General features: G+C 39.1%; 1 protein-coding gene across 5 annotated transcripts in view; it reads left to right on the plus strand.

Moving 5' to 3' along the window:
- Positions 1-25,235, plus strand: part of BTBD9 (BTB domain containing 9) — a 214,016-nt gene that overhangs the window by 144,273 nt on the left and 44,508 nt on the right. For 3 of the 5 annotated variants that reach the window (XM_044443333.1, XM_044443498.1, XM_044443422.1), the window contains one exon: positions 2,454-2,561. In XM_044443333.1, the coding sequence (XP_044299268.1) occupies positions 2,454-2,561 (108 nt within the window). Of the gene's footprint in view, positions 1-2,453; positions 2,562-5,418; positions 6,215-25,235 lie in introns of those variants that run through there. The other 2 variants (XR_006416041.1, XM_044443589.1) reach the window with 2 other exon arrangements.

The following is a 25,235-nucleotide window of genomic DNA, read 5'->3' on the forward strand; positions in this document are numbered from 1 at the left end:
AGGGAGTTCCAGAAAAACATCTACTTCTGCTTCATTGACTATGCTAAAGCCTTTGACTGTGTGGATCACAACAAATTGTGGCAAGTTCTTAAAGAGATGGGAGTACCAGACCATCTTATTTGTCTCTTGAGAAACCTATATGCGGGTCAAGAAGCAACAGTGAGAACTGGACACGGAACCACTGATTGTTTCAAAATTGAGAAAGGAGTTCGGCAAGGCTGTATACTGTCGCCCTGCCTATTTAACTTATATACAGAGCACATCATGAGAAAGGCGGGCCTAGATGAATCACCAGTTGGAATTAAGATTGCTGGGAGAAATATCAACAACCTCAGATATGCAGATGATACTACTCTAATGGCAGAAAGTGAAGAGGAACTAAAGAGCCTCTTGATGCGAGTGAAGGAGGAGAGCACAAAAGTTGGCTTGAAACTCAACATTAAGAAAACTAAGATCATGGCATCCGGTCCTCTCACTTCCTGGCAAATAGATGGGGGAAAATGAAGGTAGTGACAGATTTTATTTTCCTGGGCTCCAAGATCACGGCAGATGGGGACTGCAGCCAAGAAATTAAAAGACGCTTGCTCCTTGGGAGGAAAGCTATGGCAAATCTAGACAGCATACTAAAAAGCGGAGACATCACCCTGCCAACAAAGGTGCGTATAGTCAAGGCTATGGTTTTCCCAGTTGCAATGTATGGCTGTGAGAATTGGACCATAAGGAAGGCTGAGCGCCAAAGAACTGAGGCCTTTGAATTGTGGTGCTAGAGGAGACTCCTGCGAGTCCCTTGGACCGCAAGGCGATCAAACCGGTCAGTCCTAGAGGAGATCAACCCTGACAGCTCTTTAGAAGGCCAGATACTGAAGATGAAACTCTAATACTTTGGCCACCTGATGAATTGTGGTGCTGGAGAAGACTCCTGAGAGTCCCTTGGATTACAAGGTGATCAAACCAGGCAATCCTAGAGGAGATCAACCATGACTACTCTTTAGAAGGCCAGATACTGAAAATGAAACTCAAATACTTTGGCCACCTAATGAGAAGAAAGGACTACCTGGAGAAGAGCCTAATGCTGGGAACAATAGATGGCAAAAGAAGAAGGGGATGGCAGAGAATGAGGTGGCTAGATGGAGTCACTGAAGCAGTTGGTGTGAGCTTAGGTGGACTCTGGGGGATGGTGGAGGACAGGAAGGCCTGGAGGAATGTTGTCCATGGGGACGCGATAGGTCGGACATGACTTCACGACTAACAACAACAACAACAAATTTGACATAGGAGGGATGTGGATACCAAAAAATAATCTAACCAAAATCAGTTATGAAGATGAAGAAATGTATACTCTCTCATCCAGATGTATCTATCTCCAGGATTCAACCAGGCTGAATTCAGCTATACAGTCCCAAACTGTATTTTGTACCATTAAGAGTCAGTGTATTCCTATGCAGGAGAAGATCTAAGGTCTCATTAAAATTTACCCTACCCCATCTGCCCAGAATAAGCATATGCAGTAACAACCATTTTGCTGAAACATGCATGGAACATAACTGGAGAAACATTGATGGGCTCCTACATGTTAATCAAAACAATAACTTTCTTATTGTATTTTCCAGCCACAATCATAACCCAATCATTGGGATCAGTGATAGCCTGTTGAATTACAGACTAAAATCATTTTTGGATTAAAATTGCTACCTCTTTAAACCACACTGAAGCATATATAGAATAAACCTATTTTACTCTTCAGTACAGTTTCTGCTTAATTAAACATCTGGTAATTAATTTCCTTTTGGGATTCTAGACCTTTTTTTTTAAGGATGTATTTAAGTAGTGAGATATTCTGCCACTGAATAATGATGGTTTTGTTTTCTTCTCTACCCTTCACTTCTATATTCTGTGTTGATCCTTGAATCATAGACTGACCTTCAGTTTGGCGGTGCAATTACATTCACACTTGCCAATTGTACTAGCTTCCTACATGGATTGATTTTTTTTTACATAAATTAAGATAAATTAAGAAGTAATTGATTGAATCTCAAAGAATTTCTCTAATTTTCATAACACTATAGAGTGCTTATAAAATTTAAGCTGGGGTAACTTTAGAAAGCAAAATTATCAGAAGTACATTAAAATATTTGAAGGGCATGCCAGTATATCTAGGATTCTGTTCTTCCTTGTAGCTTCAAATCTAGAAATAGTTAGGAATAGTTTTTAAAGAAGAATTTTAAGCAAGTAAACATTCGTATATTTTATGTCTGCTCCCCTTTTGAGCTAAAATGGCAACAAGATCTTCACAAAGGTTAAGATATAAATTTCAAACAAAAACTCCTGATTATCAGAGAGACATTCTGTAATGAAGTGTTAACTTGGATAAGAAATTTACAAAGTTTAAAAAGGCTGTAGAAAAAAATACATTGTTTTCTGTCGAACACTGCATTATTTCTTTTCTCACACAGATTACTTCTCTGGGATTGTGATGACAGAAGTTACAGCTATTACATTGAGGTTTCTACAAACCAGCAGCAGTGGACTACGGTGGCTGACAGAACAAAGGTTTCCTGCAAGTGAGTTTAATTTTCTCTATAATGTACATGAAACCCTTAAAAGGAGAGATAGAAGTTCTACAAATGAATGCTAATCAAATAAAACTCTAGGAGGAAGGAAAATTGGAGGTAGCAAATCAACAGATAAAAATGAAACCTTAGTGATTATACAAAGCTAGGGAGGAGTTTCCCTTGGCATAACCAGACAGCTGTACACCACTTTCCAAGTTTATTAGTTATGCCAGGTGCAATGGAGAAATAAAAGAATAGAAAAAATTATAGGAAAAAATCAGATTGCATACATATATGCTAGGATGCTTTGTGGTGAAACAAACTAAGAGTATATTTAATAGAATCCTCTGCTTTAGAAAAACACAAATTGATTCATATACTTTCAGAAAGCACATATGCTCACAACCTTATGACTGTAGACTCCACACTGTGCAGACTTGACGGATTAATTGTGCATGACTCAGTCATGCTGCTGCCCCATGTTTGCATGACTGTACTATCTGATAAAATAAAGGGAACTGCTTTGATGAGCCAACTCAAAAGGAATGCTAGTTTGTATTACATAAAGAAACATCCTTAGGGATGGAATCCTAGCTAAAAGGTAGATTGTTCTGCTGACTACAGCTTGAAAAGAGAATATTTAAACAAGAACAATTTACTTCTGCTAATGTTATTTTGTATTGTTTCTGTTGATGTTTACTGTGTGCTTGGATAATGGCATTTTCCTTCCTTGCCACTTCTTTGTGTGCATAATCCAGCATTGAAGATCTAATCCCATCTTTATGGTGTTAGTTCATACACTGAAGAGTAATTGCAAAGTACCAGCTAGCTAGTTCACAGCAGGAAAGACAAAACTGAAGGTAGCAAACACAAACTTAACAAACGTCTTTGATCAGTGAAAGTGGCAAAGAAAATAATGAGGACCAAAAGATAAGAAAATGGAATTTGGTTTACATGTCAGCAACTGCATTTGATAGTTTAGCCAAGTGTGAAAACTTCTTTTCAAGTCTGCATATGCTGCCTTTGGTTGGTTTAATAATATTTTAATGTAGTATTTTGTGTAAATTAGTATTTTGGTACTCAAAGGCTGAATTGACAGGCTATTCTTAAACTGTTCTTTTAGTCAGTCTCAAAAGGCTGATGATGGAAATGATGGTGTGTTTGTTATCTTCACAGGAAAACCTTGCTGTCCTCCTTAAAGGGAAGGCAATGCACTGTGATTGTGTAATGGTCATTTTAAATGCTGCATGTAAACTTAAAAAAAAAAAAAAAAAACCACCCCTTCTGACTAAATTCTGTTTTTCTCTACACAGTATGACAGTAATGAACATTATTCATGTTCTGTTCTTTCTAAAGGGCAAATAGTTCTGATAAGCTTGCTTTGGTTTTTTAAACTTGTACAGTAGAAATATATGCTTGTTAAAAGATTTTGTGGGTGAAGAATCTAGACCTTGGATTAAAAGCTTAAAAACTGGAGTGCAGTCTGCCATTAAATGACTCATTCTTTGGTAAGAATTATGCTAAAATATTATCAGCTAAATTGAAGCCAACTGAAATCTTAGTCTTGGATTGACCTGCTAAGTCAAAAAATTCAAACTGTAGTCTTCGGCCATTTGATCACAGAAGATCAACTAAGTACACTGATATATATGTTGAATTTCTCAAGGCTCATATGCAATTCCTTTGCTGTTTGCAAGTTCTTTTTCATAATGGAGAACAGCAGAGCATATAAATACAGATGTTTCACCAAAGACAAAAACCAGTAATAATCAGCAAAATAACCCGTACAAAAAGACAATAGAATCAGCCAAACTGAAAGGCCACCAAGACTCAGGCTTTTGCCTAATGTCTGAAGACATTCAGTGTTGGGACCCAGCAGGGCTCCATAGAGTGGACATAATTTTTCCTCCATATGAACAAATCTGTACTAGGTGATAAACTGCATATTCGTTTTCTTTTTGCTTATTCCTACTGAACCATGCTACCCTTTATGTACATTCATTTCTTCCACATTCAGTTTGCTTGTATTGTCGATTATGACATACAGTATTGGCATTTGAGTTGTCTCTTGCAGTGGTACTTCATCACCACCTCATTTACTTTTGTGAAATGTAAGCTTCTACAGTACCATTTTGAAGTTGAATTTCTGTTTTGATGCCTAATTATTTCTGTATACCAAATATTTGCAACTTTAGGTAGTCCAATGACCATTTACTGCCCTGGATTGTCACAGGCCACATTGCCCCTTCCATGAAAATACCAGAGGAACATGAAAAATAAACTTTATGTGCCCATTTAACTTGTTTGCAAGATAAAGCAGGCCATCCTAAGCCTCTTCAGCAGTTTGCTACCTAATTCCAGTCACAATCTGCGGTGTTAAAGAAAAAAAGCAGGGTGATGGAAGGAATGGCTTTGATGGATGTTGTATTGCAGTGGGGAATTCATGTGACCATGGGCCATGCATTGCCCAGACAATGCTGAGCATATGTTAGTATACATTATAGTTGTTAAACCTTGTTTCACATCTGTTTTTGTGGAGATTTTGATGGGGTTATATCTGTTTAGTTTTCATATTTTCAGAACCTTGATGGTCTGGCATATCAAATATTAATATAACAAAACAGCAAACCAGATATTATCTTTTAGCTGGTTTATACTAGATTGTATTATACTAAGTTGTAATCTAGTACAATATTACACACAGATTGTACTAGATTTCTGTGTGTAATATTTTTGTTATTTTGTGGTAATGGAGGAAGCAATTCAATGGACCGTAGATAGTGTCTAAGAGACTATAGAATAGTTCACATTCCCAGCACTCTGACCTTGGGCCTGGGAAACAAATTTGCTCCCTTCTTCCTTGCAGATGATGCAAAAAGGATCACAACTGCCATGAAGAGAACTAGACCAGCTTGCCTCTGAAATCAGGAACTTGGCCCAAGATGGAGATAAGGGGTATTTCAGTGGAGGGGAACAAAAGGAGGCTGGATAAGCAAGGATACAAACTATCTTGAGGCTTCTCTAGCTTCCTTCCGTCCTCACATGAAATGCCATTTCCAGACAGACCAAAAAGCCTGTTTTGCTGAAGATGAAAATTGCCTCCTTTTGCCCTGCATTGGATGAGTTAAAGCTCTGATCTTGGGGCTTAAAATCATTGAGAGTGCAACCCATAGCATTATGGGCCTGTGTAAGTGTTAAACTATGTGTGCCCTGTGACCATTAGGAATGTGAATAATTTATATATATTTATATATGATATGTATATAAATGCATTTTATTTACAGAAAATGTCTTGATTCAAGATAGAGTGCCATCAGTGCTTGTTCATGGTCAATATTTCACAATTTTGTTTCAGAATCTTGAAGAAAGCTATTGCCTTGTATGTCATTTCTCTCTCACACATGCGCGCACACACACAAACACACAGAGGAGGAAAAAGGGAGAGAAAGAGATTTAATTCTGCAATGTATGTATTTGTTACCTATACTACTGATTATCAATCTTGGTATGCTACAGAGAAGAGAGAAATGATAAACCCAGATACCATATGTGATGTGTTCTTATTGTCCCTGTCTTAAATCAGTGTTGTATGAGAGGAGCATCTTAAGCATTTTATTTCTTGTAACTCTACTTGTTATAATAGCAAAGCATTTGTTATGGCACAATATTTTCAAAAATTCCATTTTAAAATGTGTATTTCCAACTTATGGGAACCATATGCATGAATGCCCTCTAAAATGGCCTAACCTCAACAGCCCTGCTCAGCTCTTGCAAACTCAAGGCTGAGAATTCCTTTATGGAGTCAACCCATTTCATATCTGGTCTTCCTCTTCTTCTTTGAACTTTCCATAGCATGATTGTCTTCTCCAGTGAGTTTCGCCTTCTCATGATGTGCCCAAAGTATAACACCTTCAGTTTTGTCATTTTTGCTTCCAGGGCAAGTTCTAGCTTGATTTGATCTAGGACCCACCTGTTTGCCTTTCTTCATTGTGAAAGTGTTGCACCTGCAAGTGTTGCCCTGTTCAGGAAAATTTCTCTGGTTAGGCCTAGAACTTTCCACAGGAGCCCCACCCCCTCCCTGTTATATAAATAGTGGGCTCCTGCCATTTTCTCAGTTTGATTTTGACTGCTATTTGCGAGTGGATTGGGATCTCTAGTGATTTCCTTCAATTTACCTCAGCTTTTGATCTTTTCACAAAGTTTAATCTTTCTTTATACTATCATTCACATCACAAAAAAACAATCACATCTGACCAGTGGGTACTTTCCATCATAAATTATGGCTACAGAATTGAATTTGAGACCCTGCCTCCTCTAGGAATGGTTCATACTACCCCTCCTTCTCCAATCCTAACAGAGGAAATTACCAACTTACTAGCAAAGGGTGCAATCCATCCAGTACACAAGTCAGAGTTAGAATGGGTTTTTAATTCACTATATTTTATCTGAGAAAGATGGCAGTGAGTTACTAATTCTGGATCTATGAGAAGTGAATCATTTCATTTTGACCGAAAAGTTCTGAATGGTTTCCCTCCAGAGTATAATGATACTCTTAAAGAAAGGGGGCTGGTTTGCATCCATTGATTTAAAAAATTCTTACTTTCACATAAACACTCATCTGGACTATTGCCGCTTCCTTTGGTTTCAAGACAATACCTGAGTTCAGTGTCCTACCATTTGGTCTCTCCATGGCACCAAGAGTATTCACCAAATGCATGGTTCTGGTGTGCTCTCAGCTCTGACTTCAGAGGATCCAAATATATTCTTATTTGGACTATTAGTTGCTACTGGCTGATACAAAATGAGAGTTACTGCAAGCTTTAGAGACCACCTGTGATACCCTCCATCGTCTGGAACTCATCATTAACATGGAAAAATGTAATCTCATCCCAACACAGACAATACAGTACATCGATGTGGTACTCAATTCTTTGTTGGGCTGAGCCTTTCTACAGTGGGACCGAATGGACAGGCTCATGCTTGCAGCCACTGCGCTCCGCTTGAATCCCAGAACATCCACTTGCAAAATCCAACAGCTTCTAGGACACATGGCTTTGACGGTTTTGATGGTTCGATACGCCAGACTATGAATGTGTGCACTCCAGTTACAGTTCAGCAAGGACTTTTGACCAGCCTTCAATCCTCCTCAGAAAACTCTGAGAGAGTTTGGCATGGTAGACTCAGAAGCACAGCTTATCCAAGGGCCTTCCTTTCCAAGCTACAGAACTGACAGTGACCCTGACTATGGATGCATCCCTCAGCAGCTGGGGTGCCCACTCAGGCTGCTACCAGACTCAAGGAGTATGGACTGGACCAGAGTGAAAACTACATATAAACCACCTAGAATTTCAGTGCACAAAGAACTTATTGCATTCAAACAGCTACTGGCAGAGAGACACGTACAAGTGGTTTCTGATAACAGCAACACTGTCTTTTACTTAAACAAGCAAAGTAGTATGAAATCTACCTCACCAACATGGTTGACCCCATGCATCTGGAACTGGTGCATCCAGAGAAAGATCACACTCATAGCCATACACGTGGCCGAATTGGAGAATATCACTATGGACTCTTAAACCTTGGATCCCACACCTTCATCGACTCCTCTACCTCAAGTAAGAACTAGCAATGCAATATCTTACTACCTCATGACTACCTCTGCTAAATTGGAACCCTCGGTCCAGAGCATACTAGCAGTGGCCTTATGATTGAACACTAGACATTCCTATGCCACAAAAGGAGCAAAATTCAGCAAATACATGAGGGACCATTCCATGGACCCTTCTACAGCTACCATTCTGACAATACTTAACTTTCTCCACTTGCTACATCAATCAGGATTTAAACCTACCTCAATAAAAGTCTATTTGTATGCAATCTCCACTTACTGCAGTCACATCGACAGCTATACTGCATTCTCCCATCCGTTATCATGTCACTTCATGAAAGGACTCAAAAATCTATGCCCTCCAGCTCAACAGGTGGTGCCCAGCTGGAGCCTATCTGTTGTATTGCTTGCCCTAACAAAACCGCCCTTTGAACCGCTAGCCACAATTGAATTAAGACTTATGACTTGGAAGTTTGCCTTCCTTGTAGTGATCACCTCAGCATGGAGAACAAGTGAGCTTTCTGCACTGTGTATGGACCCACCAAAGTTGTCCTGCCTACAAACCCTTTCTTCCAAGGTTTCCTCAACATTCCACATGAATCAAGACATTGTGCTACCAGCCTTCTACCCATCACCAACCACAGCCATTGAAAGAACACTCCACACTCTTAACATCTATCAAGCACTAGCATTTGTTAGGTCCCAAACGGAGTCCTTTTGCAAAACTAAACAACTCTTTGTTAAGTACTTGGATCATTCCAAAGGAGATCCAGTTGAACCTCAATGCTGTGCACACTGGATCATTGAAACTATAAAACTGTCATACCAACTGTTGAACCTGGGCTTTCCCGACTGACCTATTGCTTACTCCACAAAAGCAGTCTCACCTCAGTGGCTCTCCATGCAGGACTTCCCATAGAAAGCCTCTGCCAGGCTACAATAGCGTTGACACCATCCACATTTGTTCGACATGACCGACTGGACATCAGAGCAAACCAGGACTGTTCCTTTGGATGGGTTGTATTATCCTTGATTCTACAGTAATGACTGAATGTTTGAACAACTTGACTGTTCTTAATCATGTACTATTGACTGAATATTTATGCAGCAATGACTGGTCAGTGGAACATAAAGGAAAAACCTTATTCTTGAACTATACTGACCTATAAAATGATTGTACTGACACCTCCCACCACTGATGTGGGGTCGGTGGGTGGGTTGTGTGATGCACAGAGACCATGATGGAAAAAGGCAGGATGCATATCTGTAACTGTCATTCTTCAAGTGGTCATCTGTGCATTCCACTTGCCAACCCCACATCAGTGTCAGTGGAAATAAGTACAGTGGTACCTCGGCTCACGAAAGCCTTGGTTCATGAACAAATCGGATCATGAACAAAAATTTCTGAAAAAATTTGACTTGGGTCTCAAACACCGCTTTGGGTGGCGCCCAAGATCACAGCCATCTCCCCCCCCACCCCGCACCGAGTAGGGAGATGGCCACAATCCCAGTTGCTTTTGTGCAGGGAAGGCATGCGTGATCAGAGGTGCGCTGCCACAGGAAAGACAGGAGCAGCAAAGCAGAGCCGCGGGGGAGATGGCCAAGATTCCACCTGTCTTTCCTGCAGCAGTGCACCCGTGATCACGCACGCCTTCCCTGCATGAACGGAACTGCGATCGCGGCCATCTCCCCACCCCTAGCACACCGTTTGCGCCCAACTCTCCCCCAGTGCGCCCGTGATGACACCCATCTCTCCCCCTCCACCCCCCAGTGCGCCGGGATGACGGGTGCCTGCAGGGATGACAGGTGCAATCTCGGTCGTGCTGGGGGGGGGGGCGGGGAGATGGTCGCAGTTGTATTTGGGGTCAGGGGGAAGATGGCTGTGATCTTTGTTGTCACTTTGCTTCACATTTTTCTGATTTAAAAAATTGGTTACAGAACGGATTAACCTTATTTACATTGAACCTTATGGGAAAATTTAACTTGGCTCACGACCAATTTGGGTCATGACCAGAGTCCTGGAACGGATTAAGTTCATGAGCCAAGGTACCACTGTATAGTCACATTCATAGGTACATACACATCCAAAAGTTTTACTTCCTAATGTTATGCCGATAAAATACTTGGGGACTGGCAAGTACTGCAAATGTCGATCTCCAGGTGAATTGAGAAAATGGAAGGAGCCCACTATTTATATAATGGGGGAGTGGGGACAGGGCTCCTGTGGAAAGTTCTAGGCCTAACTAGAGAAATCTTCCCAGAGGGGGCAGTGCACAAGCACAGCACCCATATGTCTGAATGCACAGATGATCACCTGAACAACAACAGTTACAGATATGCTGTTTGCCTTTCAGTCCATGATATTTGCAAAGCTCTCCTCCAGTGCAATGTTTTACATGCATCTGTTTTCTTCCTGTCAGCTTTCTTCACTCAGCAGCTTTCATGCCCATAGTGATTCTGAGGACCTATATAGAATTCTGCTGTTAAATGACTAAAATCTGTGGGGTTCATGATAAAGAGCTTTAGAGAAGAATAAAAGATTAATTTTGTGCAAATACTGTGAGAGAGTACAAAATGCTGAACAAAAATTGTGTTTGAGTGCTTCCTGTATATTTTCTATGTAGTGAGCTGAACTATTATTAGCAAATGTTCTGAGTGAATTTGAACATCACTTTTAATTAAAAGTCAGTGGGTTCCATCCAATATTGTACTACAGAAATAAATGTGTTCAAACAATTTTCCTTACATTCCCAAGCAGCCCCTTCCCAATGCTATACAGAGGGTTCTGTGAGCTGTGGAGCAGGAGGCTGAGGGGGGAGGTGGCATCACTGAAGATTAGACAGAGGTACTTTCTATAAGCAGGAGCTCTGGTCAGTAGTGGAATTATGCCTTGGGATGCATGTATGAACTTAAATTCTATATTTTTGATACTTTTGTTTACTTACTTTAGACAGCTTCAGTCAGGGATGAAAGGCACCATATTGCTTAAGATAAATGAAGTTTGTTTCCATGCTGAGTCCTCCAAAAAGTAACAGGTCCTTTCAGGGCTCTCTAATGAAAGACTGCATTACTGTTTTTAATTATATTAAAAGCTATTTCAGTATTTTTGAAATCAGCCTAACCATAGAAGTGGTAAGGATACTTTTAAAGACGTTTATATTTCTGTTAGGTAAAACAAGATGTTTGTGTAACATGAACCAGCCCTTTGACTCACAGGGAGTAAGGGAAGGATTACTATCATAACTGTTACCTGTTAAAAATGCTGGTGCCAGCTCGGCAGGAATCTGGTGCCCAATGTATTGGGAGTCATTCTCCCCCACCTGTGATGTATTTTTGGGAGGTATCAGAAATTATGGCCTCAAGGATGCCAGAGATAACTGCAATGACCGGTTAATGACTGATGCCTGGAATAAATTGTTGGACTCATGGACTGGGGATGGGCTATCTCCCCACTGTTGACCAGTGTGTGTGTGTGTGGGGGGGGGAATAAAGGCTGGGGAACAGAGGTTTTCTTGTTCCTTTTTGGGAGATCCATTTGTTCCCTGTTCCCTGTGTCGAAGCATGCTATGAAGCCCCGAGCTTCTTGATCCTGTCGAAGGTAGAGTTTGTGTGCATAACTTTGTTGTTTTCAGGATTAGCTTTGTTGTTTTCGGGTCCAAATGGGCCAACAAGGTCCTAGGACTGGGTGTGCATGGTTGGCTATAAACTGTACTATTGCTGCTTTCTAACTCCGCTCTCCCCTTCCCTGTTTTATCCTTTTAGTCTGAATGTTTTAGTGCCCTCCATCCCTATGTATTATCCTTTGAATAAGATTGTTTTGTTCCCCAAGCCTGAGTTGTCATGTGCTGAATCCAGTGTCTGGTCTGGGAATTGAGAGACCAGGGAAATTCTCGCTGAGATTTTGCCCAGTTGGCTGGGGGAAATGGGGAATCAGTAACAGCTTGCCATTACAGTTCATCCTTTGATTTAAGTGTCAGTATTGCATTTGTAAGCAATGTGTGTATTCATGCATTTTTTCAGAAAGGCATATTTACCAGATTTAAAATTGATAAGAAATAATAAATACATTTTAATCCTTAACTAAAATTCAAGTGAAAGAAAATTCAAGTCAAAGAAAATAGAGGGAATCAGTTGTAGTGAATTCTTAAATTAGTATCTATATTCTTAAATTAGCTTTAGTTGTCCTAAGCTTTTGCATTTGCCCTGTAGACTGTGTATCTTGATAATCATTCCAGGATGAAAATGTCACCTCTCAAGTTATTGTTTTTAATTTCCTACAAGTGATTAGATGTGAAGCACAAACCAGTGTTCTCTCTGCACTGCTTGCTGTAAGTCTCAATGAGAATTGAAGGTCCTGGAGAGGCTTCTTTGCCAAATATGCTTTCAACCATATGCATATAACCACAAAGCTTAGCAACAGGAACAGAAAAGGTTATTACTTTAATTAGCTCATAAAACCCATATTATCTTCCTTATAAACAAATACATTCTTTGTCTCACTGTCTTTTGCCTTTTAAACTGAAAAAAGTTCATGAAATATTGTTTAGGTATTTATTTTTCATTGTTTGAACATTGGTAGGCTCCTTTGTCTCATGGCTGTTGGTTGGCATTGATTGGAATGTATTCTGGATTGGCTGTTCATTTATCTAATTGTTTTGCAAGCACATAATTCCTGTTGGGGTCAGCTGTTGACAAGTCTGTTGATTTTACGCTATTTGTGTGTTAAGTAAATAATAAGAAAAATATGACTATGATCTTTAGCCATGGTTGGTATCCAGAGAATGTTGCAATTGATTTGGCATATCTAAGTGTGTTTTGGACTTGTGTTTCTGAAACTGAGAAATCATTCCTTCATGCCACATGACAGGCCATTTGGAAACTGATGGGAACCTGTGATATAGTCTACAAAATGTTAAAATTTCATCAGGCTTAATAAACTGAAAGTATCTATTTTCTAAGCTACCTCAGTTACTTTCCAATTCTGCTTTTCCAAGAAACTTGGCTGTTTAATAATATCAGCTTGCAAGGCAACGAAGCCTATACTCTACCAGCATCCCACCATCCTATAGGTGGTAGACCAAGAGAGGGGATTAGTCATACTCGTTCTTCTTTGGTTTCTGTGCCCCACACATAGGAGCTACGATCAGCAGGAACGGCTAGAAGATGGCCGTACTGCTCGCCTTGTCAGGTGGCACAAGACCAGAATCAGGCAGCTTGAGGCCACGCACATGACACACTGAAGGGGCAGCAGCAGCAGCAGCAGTGGTATTCTCAGAGCTGTATATAAGGACAACAACTCACACTCAGTCCACTCTTCCCGCTTGCTCAGGGCTGCTGCCATCACCAGAGGAACTCAGCTGATAGTAGCAGGAGGATAGTAGCAGGAGGGGAAAGAGCTGGCACAGATCAGTTCCCCTGGCGACAGCAGCAGTGCTGAGTGAGCAGGAAGAGCGGGCTGAGCTCGAGTTGCTGCTCTTATATGCCATCTGTCTTCAGCTCCTCCTCGGCTTTTTCGCAGACTGGCAGGAAATGTCCTGCGGGCCAGCAGCAGTCCGCGGACCAGCGGTTGAAAACCACTGAATTATACTACTTGATGTGTTGGGAAAAATGTATGCTGGGCATTTTATGGAGAAACTGAAAGACTCTGCTTGTTCCAATGCAGGCTGGACTTCAGCACTTGATCACTGTTTCCTGTGAAACCATATTATAGATAAAAACCTGCCAGGTCTCACCAAACAGATTTTTTGTCCCTTTTGTTGATCTAAAATCTGCCTTTGATTCCCTCCCCCAGAAAACCCGGTGGATTAAGCTGCAAATGTTGGGTATGGATCCATAATAACTGCAATGTATTATGGCTCTGCATTTGGAGATTTGAAGAGTCGCAAAAGGAGTTTGGCAAGGATGCTTTCTTACTCCACTTCTTTGAAATATATTTTTAAATGGCATCATACGGTTTGTAGGGGGTGATTGTAAGTTGGCCAAAATAAGGTTTCAGCCCTTCGTTATGCAGACAGTGCCGCGCTTATACCCATGTCCAGACAGGATTGTACAGACTCCTAAGGCTGTTTATCAATACCATCAAAATTAACAGCTCTCTATTATGTATAATAAAACTAAAGCAGTGATGTTTGGTAAATATAGCCAAATTTATATTTGGAAAATGGATGTGAATAATATAGCACAAGTCCTTATACCTTGTTAATACCTTGGGATTATATTCCAAGCAGTAAGGTCCTTTCAGATACTAATGCTTTGCTGGCTGAAAAGATTCTTAATGGACTGTTACATTTTCATTGTACAGGGGACAGGGGGAATTAGTTCTATTGGCTTTAGAACTATACTGGGTTGGGATCTTGCCACAATTATTGTATGAGGTCCTACTGTAGGCAATAGGCAAATTAGGTCTAATTGAAAGGGGGCAAAATGAATTTTTTATGTAGACTACTTTCTGTCTCTGTTTCCATTAAATTGGCAACAGTTTGTGCTGAATTGGAACAAATGTCAATAAGAGCTGAAATCCTTAAATTACCCTCCTTTGGGTGGGTGGGGGGTTAAAGTTGATGTTTAAACATCTGACAAAGAAAACTGAATTTGTATTACCTTCAGTTGAAGTAATTAGCCCTATATCCTGGAAAGATCTCTATTGTTGCATATTTGGGTTTTTTACATCTTCCTTTTACTCTCTAGGCAAAGTTACTCTGGTTTATTACCTTAAAGATACTGAAATGGAATCACAAATGGCTGAATTTTCAAGTTGTTTATCAAATAATAGGTTTTACCCCCTGGGCAAAACTAAATATACTTCCTTTGGCTGATTGTATAGGGGTGTCTTCAGGGTATTCCAAAGGAAGGCAGACTTTGTTTGTTTGTTTTAAATTCTTTAATTCTGGAAGACTTTGCAAATGTCATTTTAGAAAGCAGTGATTACCTTGGTTTGGGACACTATATACCCTTCCCTTGTTGGTCTGTATAAACAGATGATCACCCATTGAAAAGTCATGTTTTTTATTGAGTGGTTTTAATAAATATGTAGCCTTCAAAACTGCTACATTTCTTGTACTGCCCTTGCACCTGCAAGCAAAGACCAAGGGGTAAGTGTAATATATGTAATGTAAACCTGTTTGGTGGCTAGATGCTGCTTGCTCATAATTTTATCTGATCTGAATTGAATAATTTTATACTTCGAATAGATTTATACTTTATTTTCTTTGTTTCACAGGCCTTTAGTATTCTTTGTTTATATTTGCCTATTTTTCTATTTCCCTATTATCAGGCATAGGGTCAAGGCAAGAAATAATTGTAAAAAGCTTAGATACTAGGGCAACTGAGTTAGTTAAACATGAAGTCAAACACTAAGTATGTATGCTCATAAAATATATGCGGAAACCTCTTTTTGAACAGCATAGACCTTAGTCGCACATTCTAATTCATAGTGTGCATTGAAATCAGTCATTGTTCGTCATGAGTAGTGAAGTTATAGCATGAAATAAGACTTCATAGTAGCTTTGTAAATTTTCACCATTTACCACTCTCTTTCAGTGCCATATCTTCCTTTTCACCTCCATTCCTCCATTTTTTTTTTTCATAATCTTTTATTTCAAAAGATTCTCATTTTTCCTGATCTCTTTTTCTCATTGCATTCTAATATGCTTTGGATTTTATTTTATTGAAATGTGATTTAACTACTTTGGGGATTCATTTTACTGCTGAAAATGTAGCTTATCAGTATTTTATACATTAATAGCTTTAGTAAATGTGGCTGAGATTGTGCTATGGTATCATCAGGTGGTGTCCCATGGAAGCTAAGGCCAAGAAGAGCAGGGGTGATGGCAGACCAGTTTTTATCTTGCCAGTGTGATGAGTCTCCTGGAGAGTGAACTGCCATCCCAACCATATTGCTTCCTAGATGGGGAATGAATATATTGAGGAGCAGCCAATGAATAACGTTTGACTTCACAGCTGTATAGACAGAAGTGATTATTAGAAAAAGAAAGTGTGAGATCCTCTTCAAATCCTATCCCATCCCACTTAGATATACTGATTGCATTTGCACTGAGCTGCAGTGAGCCTTGGGCTTGCATGCTCTACTTCTTCTCTTCCCATACAGCTGAGTGGAGATATTTAGAACCTTTTTGCTTTCCCTTAACTGCAGTAATTTGGATCATCTGGTGTGATAACAGTGCTTAACTTCAATTATGCTTAATGTTAATTAAGTTTCAAACTCTGGCTTCTAATGCTTATTTTTTTCTAACTAAGCATATATGTTTTATGTTTCAGTTTAATTTGATATATTATCTTGTGTATTTGGATTTTGTGTTAATATGTTTTGAATATGTTTAATGTTATTGATTTTAGGATGTTGTATTGTTTTTTGTGAGCTGCACAGAGAGCCCAGGTATGAGCTATTGTAGCAGCATAAAATTAACCACAATTCCACATGGCTCCAGTAGAGATGGGAAACTGTGGTTCACTAAATCTGGAAACAAAAACTTGCACTGAAGAGCTTGTTTATTTCTGGAATTTGTACATGTTACATTCAGTTATGGTTTATTGTGAATTGCAAACTTTGCCAACCTCCCTGATCTAAAGCTGGATTGTCATTCTGTACATGAGAGGTTTCTACATGAATGGGTTTACTTTTCACATTAGTGTTAATGAAGTTTGCCACTCCTGAAGTGAGTAGTAGAACCTTGTAATTGTGAGAGATCTTTATTTGCATCAAAGTTCCTGCATGTTCAAGGAGCATTTGAGAGAGAGGTGCATTTCACCAGATAAAAGTAAAAAAACTCAAGTACCTCTAGCACAGATTATATATGAAAATGGAACAGACATCTGTTGAACTGTGTATATACACTGAGAAATTACAGTTGAAAGCAGGTTCCTAGGAGTGCATACCTGTGTGAGAAAAATATGGGTGATAGTCAACATTATACAAGTAGAAATTTCACAACCTTCTAGAACAGATTTTTGCAGTGTGTGTGTGTGTGTGTGTGTGTGTGTGTGTGTGGCGGGGTGGGGGGGGGAATCTGCTGTTCTAGTATGTCATTTCATCAGTGGAGTGATATAATTGGATCTCACCTTGTATGTTAAGCAGTCGTGGCATTCTTAGATCTGCAGCATTGATGTCTCAACATCATCCTCATTTTAAGTTTTTTTGAAATACCACTGTAGTGCTTGGGGGGTTTTCAGGTTCATTGGTCTCCCTCCAGTAATTCTGTTTACATAGAGGGCTCCTTCAGTAAAACATAATTATGTAAGCAAAGACCTTGGCTAAATATGGGTGCCCAATTAACTTCATTTATATTTTTGAATAGTTAATTTAAAAAGACACCTAAATTGGGTTTTTTCCAGTTAGTGTCTTGATAGTTCTTGCTACTAAATGTCATCTGTAGAAAATTAAAAGATTTCCCAAAATGCAGTTGAAATATCCACTTAATTGATGCTTTTAAATTTGCAACATTAGCTGATCTGTCTCAAAAACATATTTGCAACCTTTTATCTTCTGTTTGTTCCTTTGATATTTATAAATGTTAAGCAATGTAAATTATGGGGCTTTTTGAAGATGAATACCCATAGTGACATCCCAAATGTTAAAATGTTTTTCTGAGTGGTGTAATACCTATATTTAGCCTGTCTAGATTTAACACCTTTCCCCAACGTTCAAAGCTATTTTAAAAGGAACTGTCATGGTTAAGGTTACATGAGAGTCTTAAGTGCATACAATTTCCTAGTCCAGTAGTAAATTATTAACCCACATAACTTAAAGGCATGAATTCCTTTATAAGTATAAATCAATAAAGATACGCTGGGTCATTATGATATTAGATATTCAATATTCAGGACTGTAAAACTGTAAAAGAGATGGTGTATTATACAGAATGTTTCAGGATACAATATAAGGGCATGTATTTTATTACAATGTATTAGGATACATATTTGATGAGTATGTCTTTCACCCTTTAAAGCATAATGTTCGAGGAAAAATATCACTTCAAACATCTTGTTACAATTTATTTTGAATCTTTCATGATTCCCTGAAAATGGATACAAGAGCTGGAGCGGGTATTGTTCATTTCAGCACATATAAGGTTACATTTTCTTTCATTGATCAAGCTAATTGAAGTCCTTTGGATTTACTTGCCTGTATTAACATTTCATAGAATTAAAGATTTTTACAGTAAGGGTAATAAGGGAATCTGAGAAAATTGAAATATATATTTAGAAATTCTGTCCAAGACTTTTCAAAGACTATTTGCTATTTTTCACTACCACACATAACAATTTCAAAATAGGAATTTTAGAACACAAATAAAACATGTCTACCCCCTTGCAATTGGAGTATCATGCAATTATTGTTTAAATACTATAATCACCCATACAAAGTAAATCAGATGCCTTTCTACCGCTGATGTTTGCAAAAGACATGTTTTAGCCTGCCATTACAAAGTTTAGTGAACTCTTTGCAGTATTGCACACACATATACTTGCTCAGTCTTTCCCCCTCCAAGCCATATTTCAGTCCACAACACTGGGAAAGTTTTTATGACCTGGAGGTAATAACTCTAGAAATAACTATGAAGAGTTGAATCCAACAGAACAGTAGAACATAACTATAATGGATGAATTTTCCAGGAGGAAGAGGAGGGAGACAGATGATAAGCAGTACAAGTCTATATTTGTTTATTCAGAAGTCCCACTCCTATTATTTTAATGTCATTAGATTTACATAACATTCTATGTCATTTCTTTCATATCATAGGCTACTTCTTGTATGCTGCATTTCTCCCTCTGGTGACTCTGTCCTGGTATAAAACAGCCTGCAGTAGTCGGGGTTTTTCAGGTGTTCTTTCCTTTTTGTTGGGGGTGGATATCAATGTCTACATATCTGAGTCTTATACAGCTGCTCCACCTAATTTACTGGAACCTGCATGTTACTTGGAAAAATTTTGATTTAAAAGTAGATAGTACTATCTTGTTTAGATTTAAGGCAGAAAAAACCCACCAACACAATAATGATTTCTTCTAATTTGACCCATAGAATACTCAGTAAAATGACAATGGCATACCTCCTCATGCTGACTGGTACAGCTGTAGTATGGCTATCTGATGTCAAATACAGATTTTGGTGTAGCTTATAAATCAAACCTAGGCTATACCTAGTAGGTTGGACAATCTATCTGGGAGAAGAGGGTAAAGCGGGGTGGAGGAGAAGGCTAAGGCCACCACAATTTAAATTATTCTCGTGATGCTTCAGCCTCCTTCCCTTCCGCTCTGAAGCACCTTAGGTAAAGAGTTCAGAACAGCCATTCAGTTGACTCACAGAACAGCAAGCATGAGGAGGCAGACATCACCTTGCTCACTTCTTCTACTCCACACTGGATGCTTCAGTCAGTAAGAATGCATCTTTAGAGAACTGCAACTAACTTAAGGCCCGTTCATTTCTGTTGGTATCTAAGCTGGACTTGTGTTGAATTGTATGCTTGGTGGCCTCTAAATTTTGCACTATAATTCCCATAAAACCTAGCCAGCATAGCAAATACTGGATTATGGTAGATGTAGTCCAAAACATCTGGAAGGAACTAGGTTGCTTATTCCTGCCATAGGAGCTATACATTATTATCTGTTACAGATGGTACTGAGTAAAAAGGGTGCCTAGAACATGTGGTGTCACTGAAATGAACTGAATGTTTCTTTTCCGTCCCATATAAGGAAATAAAAACTAACAAAAAAACCTGTACTGAACATATAAAAATGTAGTGAACAGATTTACAAAAGCAAAATCATGACATCCCTCTCCCTGTCACCTCTGCTACCATTTCCTAAGGAACTTGTTCACTTCCTCACTCCACTGGCCTCTGAATTCAGACCTACCCAGAAATGACTTTATTTGCCCAGGGCATACTGCTTGGCTGCCTCTCTGGGTAGCCTACTGCGCAGAGCCCCCCTCCCCCAACACAGTTCTCTGAGGCACCAGTGAGTACCCATACTAGTAATAAGAATGTACATGGGAGCATTTCTTTCCCTGCTTAAATAGTCTCCCACCCAAGGTTACTGGGAATCAAAACTTCATTTCTCGTTTTTTCAAATGCAGTCTAAAGTCACAAGTTTGCTGTGTTTGCCAAACCTAGTGACTTTCTTAGCTGGGCAAATGCAGTTCTTCATCCCAGCTCCCAGTATATTCCTACACTCTTTTTGTTTCCCTGGCTTGGAAAAACCCCATAAAAACCCACCACTACCAATTTCTTAAACTCTCCTTTACTCTCCCTTTCACCCTCATTTGGAACATTGTGGCCACCTCTTGACAGTCTTGAAGGGAGAGACAGAACTTCCACAGTCCATTACAGCTGTCAACTCTGAAATTTACTGATGCGGAAATAGCCAAGTAGAAATGTATTGTTTTAACACTTATAGGTAAGTAAAATTGTCAGTGTACAATGGTCTTGACAAAACTTCAACTGCGAGATGTGTTTCAACTTGCTAGTAGAAAATTAGAGAAATGTGAGTGAAATCCCAAGTAGTACAAATCATCCTTCTTCCAAGCTCAAGGAGCAGGCATACCAGAATGCTTCTTAATTTTCTCTTTTCTACACTATAAAAGCTTTCATTAAACCAAATGCTCCCAGAAGTTAATAGGCATTTTCTATGCTAGAAAATGAAGAGGGTGCAGATTTTGCCTTCATTGACATGTCTTCTGCTTTCTTAATGCCCAACTTATTTTTTCATTCAATGTGTTCATGATATCTTCACAAAATTATGTCCCTAATATGATGGGGTTAGTTCAAATTAAGGTCAAATCTTTTGGTATTACTCGAATGAGATGTGTACTTGTTTGCTTGTGTTTTTCAGCATGCAGGGGTTATTCCAATCATAGTTTTCCAGTACATGGAATCATAGGATAGTAGAGTTGGAAGAGATTAGAAGGCTATCGGGTCCAACCCCCTACTTAGTGCAGGACACCAAGTTAAGCCATCCCTTTCAGATGGCTGTCCAGTTGCACCCACAACGGCAGATGGAGTGCCTGTTTCATTAAGAACCTGTCCAATTGTTAAAATCTGCTAGAGAAGCCCTCTGTTACTTGTTCAGGTCCATTTGTTTGACATGCATGAAAATGCTTTCTCCTCTGAAGTCTGCAAACAGTGGAATGTGCTTCCTGAAGAACTATGACTGACCCCCACTCTACTGGAGAGAAGGGGCGTATTTTTAATTTAGTTTTTGTAATTATGTGGCTGTTTTACTATTTTGCTGTTTTTAATGTTTTTTTGTGTTATGATGATGTTTTAAATGGAATTGAACTTGATGACTTTTAGCCAATTAGGCAATTTATAAAAATCTTAATAACAAATAAAAATGATAATTTGTCAAAATGATCCTATGGCCCCTAGATATTAACAAATTCCAGCTCCAAGGTCAGAGAGAATACTTTAGAAAAGCAACCTTGGAGAGAACTTAAAGGGGGCAGTTCAGGGGGAGTGGAGGAGAATGGAGTGTTTGTGATACAGCCTCCTTTTTGCCTCCTCTGGAGCGCCCAAGTTGAACAGCTATTTTGTAAAAATTCACTTTTGCTGCTTCTCCAAGTTTGGAGGCTCATCATCAATTTGAACTTAGACTGCATCCTAAGTTCTTTATCTTAGATTGCATCCCTGAGTTCTCAAGGAAAGGGTATTACAGATGAAATTGTCCCTTTACAACAGTATTTATTTATTTCATTTTTATGCCGCCACCTAACCAGAAAGGCTCACTGGATGGTTTACAGAGTTAAAACATATAGGCAAAGATAAAATAACAGTATCACAATAAAACAGTAACAACCAATGAACAACAATAATGAAAACAAACCCAAGACACCTTTGATGTCATCCACAGAGCTTCAAAAGTTTCAGCTTTGCTTCCCAATGTCAGTATGAAAAATAATTGATTCTCTCTTATATAAAGTAAGCCATCCCAAATGAGATGGAAGTTAGAGTGGAAAGCTACCATTACTTTATCTTTTCCTGAGAAAACCTCCCTATAGAACTTGATAAAGGCAATATAAGAGTAATTTTTGATACAAGTAGTGTTTTAGACTATTTAATGGCATTTCTTTTTGCAAGCATCCAATAGGAACACTTAAGTTTGATGATCAGCTACACAAAGTAAAAATCCAGAAGGGCTGCTTTCTGGTTTATTGGAGTAGATGTTCAAAAGGGATGAGCGTGTGTGCATACACATGTGTGTTTTATGACAGAGATGGTTACGTAATTGTTCTATATAATAGCCTCATTAATAGAAACTGTCCATGTTAGGTAATAGTTTTCCATTCAGAGTCTGTTGCCTGAAGCCTTTGCAATAATAAAGGAAAGAAATGACAGCTGTTTAAAATATTTTAGGCAAGTCATTCCATTTTATTATGCAGTATGTGTCCTAATTAGTATATTAACTGCACTCCTGAAAATCACAAGGCTGTACTAACTTGTATATAACTTCTGTAGCTTTGTTAACACCACCTGTCTGGCAAAATGCAGTAAAACTTACACAATATTAAACTATTGATTCATTCTAGGTAAGTTTTTACCAGTACAAATTAAATACATGAATCATAGAAATCAGAGAAGTAAAAGAATTATTATGTCTTCAATTTTTTCCCCTGTGGGGCTACTGTGAGATTATTCCATACACTATATTTCCTAGAGTTATATTGTCAGTCCAGTTTCATATGTCTCCAATGATATGGCTTTCACTACTTTCTGTGGGAAACTATTCCATAATTTAAAAGATAGCTGTCATTAGTAGATTTTTCCTTTACTGTTCAGTTCTCTGTTTTGCTTTGCATCTATAGCAGTCGCTTTTCCCTTTTGAATTTCACACTTTTGAAATATTGAACTTATAAACATTCATCCTGTCCATCCCACCACCTTAACAAATTGTAGCCAGTATTTAGTTTTAATCTTTTCTTATACCTAAGCCCCTAAATCATTTTTTCTTTATCCACAACCCTTCCAGCTTTCATATATCCTTTTTACTGAGGTTCAGAATTTATTATATTTTAAGTGCAACTGCCTTCAAAGTATTTATTTATTTATTAGATTTTTATCCCACCCCATTTGCCGGAAGGTTCCCTAGTAGAAAAACAAGTAGAAAAACAAAACTTCTAGGTGTGAAGGTATTCTCAAATTGTTTTCACATTTGAAAGTCCAGTCAGGACTTTTGGACAGTATATTTCTCCTCCAATTTCCTGTCCTACTTTGCATGAATTGACTTCTCTCAATTTTTAAACAAGCTTAATACTTATTTCAACACTTTTCTTTACTATGGTTAACCTAATTGCAATGTTTGTTGCTACTTTAAAAAAAGTAAATAGCCAACTCTAGTTAGTATAAACTACCATGGACTGGTGATATGTGTGGGAAGCAGTGTTGTGGTGTTGGTCTAGGATAGGGGTCCCTGACTTTTTTGGGACAGAAAGTATATTTGGAATTTTGAAGGAATGTCATGGGTCCTCTCACAAAATGGGGAATAGCTTACCCATTCACAAAATGACTGCTATGCTAGGTTTGTCCAACCACAAAAAAACATTTCTCAGAAGACAAACTAGTGAAGCTAAAATAAAAGAAACTTGCCCGAAAATCTAAGTTTTAGAAAGATGTGGAATATGAGCTCTTTTGAATTCACCATTCTCTGTCACCATTGCATCTAAACAAGAGTCATCCAGCAGAACCTTTTTTGGAGGTTTACACTTAGTTCCTCAAAGAGAAGAGATGGATTGCTTAATTTGTTGGAATCGATTTATTTGCCACTTTGCAGATTAAAATCATTTGTATCCATGCTGATTTGAGTTCCCTAGCTGGTGCAGGTCTGGTAGATATGAGTTTGGCCCTTGCTTGTTCAGTTACACTTGCTGTTTTTTTAATCTGAACAGACTGAGGATGTAGACTAGACCCTTGGAGATGTGTGGCCTAGTACTGTGTTGGACCCTTGCCTTTCCTGACTAATAAAATGCAGTTGAGTAGCGGGTAAGGGTAATGGTGAATACCTCCTTGTGATAAGGTATGGTTTCAGTTAATTGAAATTAAAGGGGGGAAAGCTCTCTCTGAACCCCACTTTATTCGATAATTTCTGTGTGAACTCCGGTATTCCATTCTGGAGCAAGGTCCTGGAGTATATGGCAGCTTCTCAGTTCCAGGGATTTCTGAATGAGATGAATTACCTAGATCTATTTCATTCTGGCTTCAGGCCTGATAATGGGACAGAATCATCTTTGGTTACTTTGTGGCCACTGGGAGCTGAATGGTAGGGTAGGGGGAGTATTATGAGCTGATCTCTCCCTTTTCCCTTTCCAGCAGGTCTAAACAAAAGGCTTTTGAAGTACAGTCTTTTATTTGGACTAGAGGGGTGATCCAGGGTGCTTCATAAGAAGGTTGTTCTCAAGAAGCATCAGTCAAAAGTAGCTATCTCTTTGGTTTGTGGAGGCAGCCTTTCCCCATGTGAAGACCTGATTTCAAACTGAAGACCCTATCCTCCCTTCCTTTTCCCAAAGTCTTGCCTCAGGGAGGCTTGTGCTGCTTGTGGGCCAGACAGTGAGACTACCAGATGTTACTGAATTCACACTTTTCCTCCTCAGACGTTGCCTATTCCACGGTTCCCTATTCTTCCCGTTCTACCATGAAGCAGCTTGGACCTGCCTCAAACTATCTGACAAATCTCACTCATAAACTTTGACATTTCTGTCCACATTCGAACTCTGAGCTTTATAACTGGGCATGCCATGTTTTGAGAGAAACAGGCCCCATCTCTACAAAGTGGATCCCTGTTGGACCTCTTGATGGTATCCTCCTGAGGCATTTCTGTAGATGGAACTGGGAGTCACTGATATACAGTGGCTCTCAGTCTTCTTGAAAGGGCCATTTCTGAAGCAGTTATAGGGGGTTACCTGTTTGACATTGTGACTAAGGCCCTATGGTGCCCTTCAGGATTGGAAGAAAACAAATCAACGCTTAATCCAGACAAGACAGGGATAGGGTTGCTTAAAAGATAGATCAGGATATAGGGATTCAGCCTATGTTGGATGGAGTTACACTGCCCCTAAAGACTCAGACTCC

Source organism: Varanus komodoensis, unplaced genomic scaffold (genome assembly GCF_004798865.1).
Source record: "Varanus komodoensis strain SLA01 unplaced genomic scaffold, ASM479886v1 scaffold1, whole genome shotgun sequence".
Classification (NCBI taxonomy): Eukaryota; Metazoa; Chordata; class Lepidosauria; order Squamata; family Varanidae; genus Varanus; species Varanus komodoensis.